General features: G+C 49.8%; 1 protein-coding gene across 1 annotated transcript in view; it reads left to right on the forward strand.

The window, feature by feature from the left end:
• Positions 1-5,488, forward strand: part of LOC104392605 (complement receptor type 1-like) — a 25,854-nt gene that overhangs the window by 9,747 nt on the left and 10,619 nt on the right. The window contains exons 9-11 of the mRNA XM_010002033.1: positions 8-199; positions 838-937; positions 1,925-2,007. Of these exons, the coding sequence (XP_010000335.1) occupies positions 8-199; positions 838-937; positions 1,925-2,007 (375 nt within the window). The remainder of the gene's footprint in view (positions 1-7; positions 200-837; positions 938-1,924; positions 2,008-5,488) is intronic.

Here is a 5,488-nt window from a genome sequence, read left to right on the forward strand (position 1 = left end):
CCGCCAGGGAGCTGCCCTGCCCCGACGAGGCTGCGCTTTGCTGCCCTGGCCAAGGCCGATGAGATCATTAATTTCTTTCCTGTCGGGACCAACGTGAGCTACGCCTGCCGCCCCGGCTACGAGAACACCTCGGAGAGTTCCCCCACCAGCACCTGCCTGGAAAACCTGGCGTGGTCGGAAGCTGCTGAGCTGTGCAGGAGTGAGTATCCCAGTTTGACAAGCGTGTCAAGCACCCGCTGCGGAGCTCGGAGCAGCTCGGGCAGCTGCTCCCAACCCCGTGCTGAGATGCAGGGGGTCGTTGTCATCCCAACAGCTACACGTTCAGCACAGAATTAGGTGGGTATTCCTTGCATGAATACTTAGGGCTGAACAGCACCAGTGCCCAGCAGTAGCATTGGTTTTTTCTCATTATTTTCCCCGCTGACACGAACATGATCTGTTCTGATTCTCATCTCAGTAAATCCATTCCCACCTGGACACACCACCTGCACAGGTGAGATGCCAGTTTGCAATTCTGGCATTAGGCTTCAAAATGTGTATTTCCTGGTGAAAGCCATATCGTGTTAAGACTGATGGGGTGGCAGTGATACACCTTTCACAGGTGAGTGACTGACTGCCAGTCTGCTGAGATGGAAATGCCTCTGCAAATATGCTCAGTCCTCCTGCAAGATGCTCTCAGGGCCCCACACCTACAGCTGACCCTGGCTGCTGCCACCTGGGCTCTGACTCTGTGAAGTGGGACACTTTGGGACCCTGGGCACAACCCTCTGTCCCTGAAGTAGCCTCCTTTCTTTCTCCCTCACCGTGTCAGCACTAACACGGGGCTGGTTCCCACAGGGAGGTCCTGCGGGGAGCCGGGGGCGCTGCCGGGGGGCCGGGTGGTCCCACTCACAGACCTGCAGTTTGGGGCACGGGCAAAGGTCTCCTGTGAAGATGGGTGAGTGGTGGGCAGTGCCTGAGCTCTGCCACACTGGTGCTCAGGCACCAGCCTGGGAATATAACCCAGTCCAGTGCAATGAGCTATTGGGCACGGACTGGACTGCTGTGGTGTTGCTCCCAGGGCAGAGTGTGGGGCTGAGTTTCCCATTTGATTTACAGCTCTGGGCTGGGAGGGCCTGGGGTCTGAGTCTGGGGCTGCCTTTTCCTTCCAGTGTCATCCAGAGGAAATGTCACAACCCCAGGATATCTGTACCTACAGGGCTGGTTCTGCCATCACCTTATAACTATAGAGTTCAAAACAGGTTACTTAAAATATTTTGATTTGAGATATAGTTGAGACATATTGAATAAAAAGGGATTATGTTTGAATGTTAAAAATTCAGTGACGTTGAGTTAGGCAGCTGCAATGAAGCACAGTTTCCATCAGGTTCTGAGCTGACTCACTCTTTCTGCCTGCTTTCCATCAGGGCACACATGCAGCAGACTGACTTGCAAAGTTAAGCTCTTAAGGCACCAGCCAGTGTTGCTCCCTCTCTGGCAGGAGCTCGCTGGCATCATCTGGCTTGTTCTGTCAGTCTCTGCAGCTGCTTCAGATGTGACAGTTCTTTTTTCTCCAGATATTCCCTTAGGATGGACATTGAGGAAATGACAGCATATCCCACCCTTCTGGGGTTCAGTTCATCTTCAGCAACACACATCAGGGTGGAGGGATAATGTTATCCATCTAAACAAGACCAGATACTATTGATCACGTCCAAATTACAATTTTTTTTTGAACAGGAGGATAAAATTCAGAGATTGGGAATGGAGGATCCTGGCAGGGAGTGAGGCAAAGGAGCTCTCCTGTTAACTAGCATGTGGCTGCCTCTCTGCTTGCTTTAAAACTGCCTTTGCTACAATCCTGATCGTGCCTGTGCCAAGGGGGTGGGAAGGGTTCTCACTTTCTGGACAGTTACACAACTTTTTCTTGTGTATTTTCACTTAGGTACAAATTAGATGGGAGAGATTTCATCCAGTGCCAGCTTAAAGGAAACGATGTTGAATGGAGTAAACTCCCAACTTGTGAATGTAAGGCTAATCCAAACTTACTTTTGACTTCACTTCAGTAGATCCTGCTCCCAAATGTCTAACCTGACCCCATCCCCAGACATTGGTTTTGTGACACATCTGTCACCCACCCTGCAGCTGAGAAATACCCACTTCAGTGCTGACATGGTATTTCAGCAGTTTGGTTCCCACAAGACCAGTGTATTTTCTCATGACTGCAGGCAGCAGGAGGTGCTGGGGGGGGGATTGCAAGGAATCACAAACCACAGCTTGGCAAGTTGCCTGTTTATTTCTGTGACCCTTAGAGTGAGGGGGAAAAAGATGTGTCAACAGAAAGAAAAGAGGTGATGGAGACAGAAGGTAGTGCTCGTTACCCTCCTCCAGCTGTCCAGAAAGTTTATGATCTTTGGTGAACTCTTAAGTACCATTTTGCATGTTCATGATGACTGAAGCTTTCAGCAGTGCTTGTGTCCATCTTCTTTCCTGCAGTAATTACCTGCTCTTCACCTCCTCAAATTACCAATGGAAAGCATGATGGAGAAGGTGTAGAAAAATTTCCATATAACTCAACAGTGACTTACAGCTGTGCCTCTGGCTTCCAGCTCGTTGGGAATGGGAGCATCCGTTGTACAAGTAGGGACAGAACCAGCGGAGCCTGGAGCGGGGCTGCGCCGGAATGCAAAGGTGGCTTCACCTGAGCTGGTTACAAGTTCAGCCTTTGGTTTGCACCAGCTTAAAAGATTGTGATTGGTTAGCACAGGGCATGGCTGGTGTAAATCATACTGCAGTTTTTAAGAGGCTAAAAATGGAGGGTTGCTGGGGGGAGTGAGGAATGAAGAGGCTGTGCAAGGAGGGGGCAGCGCTTCCAGCAACGCTCGCTCTTCCTGCCCTAGAGAGAAGCACACCTGGCAAACCTGCAGCAAAAGGAATGGGAAGGAGTCCTCCTCCCCAGGGTGAGTTGAAATGGTTCCACATTAAGTCCGATGGTTCTGACTGAATTTTTCTCCTTTATCACCTTTCTGTGGAGGGGGAAAAAAAAAAAAGCCAAAAAAAAGCAGCCATTTGATGACTTTCACACTGTGGTTTTCTTTCCTGTCAGGTTCCCGTGGAAATGGCATCCAGCCATCTAAGAAAGCTTCCAAGTGGGAAATGAAGCTCAGCCTTTATAAAAAGTCACTCCAAAATACCAACTCCTTCTCCCATTCTTCTTCTTTCTCCAGGAAAACAGGTCAGGCCAGGAGGCTCATTCACAGTTCAGGGGAACTGGGGCTCTCTGGTTGTTCTCAGTCCTACATCTGGAGTTCTCATTTTCCCCCCATGTTTCTCTTCAGTGCCACGGGGCTGTGCTGCCCCAGCATTCAGGTTTGTTGTACCTTTGTACAAAAGCCAAACCTACTATTCTTCTGGGACCAGCCAAGGATCCATGTGTTTTCCAAAGTACATGGGGATCTCTGGCATCCTCCCCCAAGCTGGCTGCTTTGAAAACTTAAAACAGTCTAAAGTTGCATCATTTTGTGGAAGTGAGTGATTTTTTAATATATTTTTTGGTTGTGTTCTTTTCTTCTTCAAGTTTTCTCTGTAAAACTAATTTTTTTCTCTGGTTGGGCATCTGGTTCAAAGCTCAGGGTTGACAGCACTGACCTCCTCCTCTTAAAAAACCTTTGCTTTGTATGAAATGTATATTCATTTATGAGTTGTTTCCTTGTGTTGTTAGAGATTTTGTTTAATCTTTCCCCCATCCCATGTTAAAAAGCAAGAGAGCTTTATACTCCATAACCTTAAGAGTTCTGAGGCTTCTGTCCTTGGTGCAGCAGTGGGAGGAAAAGCACTAACACCAACCTTGTTCTACCCCAGAAAGGTCATGGGCAGCCAGGAGCAGCAGGACGTGGCAGAAGTGCTGCTACAAGAGATTCCCTATCCGTTGCAAAGGACTATTTTACCCATGAAAAGGGTGAGTGTCAATGGGGTGGGAGATGATGTCTGCGTGGGAATTATAAGCCTGGAAGTGCCAAAACCAAAACTCCCCCTGCAGAGTCTGGCTGCCCAGCTGGAAATGGGCTGAAAAGCATTTTTCTGGTGTCAGGGTCAAGCTGAACTTGCCCATCCCTGAACCACATTTTTTGGGTCAAACCCAGAAAACCTGGCACCCCTGTCATGGTGGACTTGGTGTGTGAACCTGCACAGCCCGTGGCTGTCACACAAATGTCCAGAAATGCCCCCATGCAGGTGCAGTGTGGCCAGGAGGGATTTTCCCCATTGCTGCACCATTTCTCAAAGGTGGGGTTTGTTCCAGTCTCACCAGGCTGACAGCTGGGACCGTGCCCTAAATGTATTCTTGTAATTGTGAGATGTTTTAATATTCCAAGAAATTGATTGAATATGACTTAGGAAAGACTTGGCTGTTTCCCACAACTCCTTCTCCCACCTGAGCTTTTTCTCTCTTTCAGGATTTCCCTCCTAACATCCTGAATCCAGTTACCCTTCCCTACTGACCCAACCAGCCTTTTTCCAGGCTGGGGGTGGGAAGCTGTGGTTTTTCAGGAGCTCCTCAGGCCATCTGCAGAATTTCTGGTGGAGCTCAGTTATGTCACAACACATTTGACTCTGTGTTTCCACCCCACACGTTTCCTGGCTGGTGCCATAGCATCACTGTAAATACACAGACTCACAGGATAGGCTGGAAAAGGCTGCAACAGAGCAACTGGGAATGTCAGATTTATGCTGTTGGCTGCTCACCACCTTTGTCCCATACAGAACACTCATTGGTCTGTACTTAGGTGCCTTTCTGGGGTTTTATTTCTGTTTATTAATAAATGGTGATTGTTTCTAAAGGACAGCCTCTGAGTTCAGTCACCTGCTGCTCCCTTTTTTATTCTTTTCAGGCAGGTATCAGCTTTGACAGAGACCTCAGTAATGTTCAGATTTGCTGTTTAATCAGTTCTTTATCAGCACTGTTTCCTATTTATTTTCTAAAGGGCCTCTTGGGCAAGTTTGTTGGAAAGGAAAGGAAGAAAATCCATGCAGTAATGGTTGGAATGTATTTCTAGGGAGTGGTCTGAAACAGAAAGCTGGAGGGATTCACACCTCCCTTACTCCTGGGTGGCCCTGGGGGTCCTGAGCAGCCCCCCTGCAGCTGCTCCCCCTTCAGTGCAGGCAGGCCCAGGGAGTCAGTCCCAAAAAGGCTTCGGGATCTGTGGGTGACATCCTGGGCTGCTGCCCTGCACGGGACAGCAGGAGAGCGTGGGAGCAGGCAGGGTTTGTGTTAAGCCAAGTGCAGCACCGGCAGCTCCAGCCCTGGTTGTGCCGGCTGCTTGTGCTGGGAGGCTGGTGCTGGTGCTGGTGCTCAGGCTGGTGCTGGTGCTGCTGCTCAGGCTGGTGCTGGTGCTCAGGCTGGTGCTGGTGCTGCTGCTCAGGCTGGTGCTGGTGCTGCTGCTCAGGCTGGTGCTGGTGCTGCTGCTCAGGCTGGTGCTGCTGCTCAGGCTGGTGCTGCTGCTCAGGCTGG

This window comes from Chaetura pelagica, unplaced genomic scaffold (genome assembly GCF_000747805.2).
Source record: "Chaetura pelagica isolate M959 unplaced genomic scaffold, ChaPel_1.0 scaffold181, whole genome shotgun sequence".
Classification (NCBI taxonomy): domain Eukaryota; kingdom Metazoa; phylum Chordata; class Aves; order Apodiformes; family Apodidae; genus Chaetura; species Chaetura pelagica.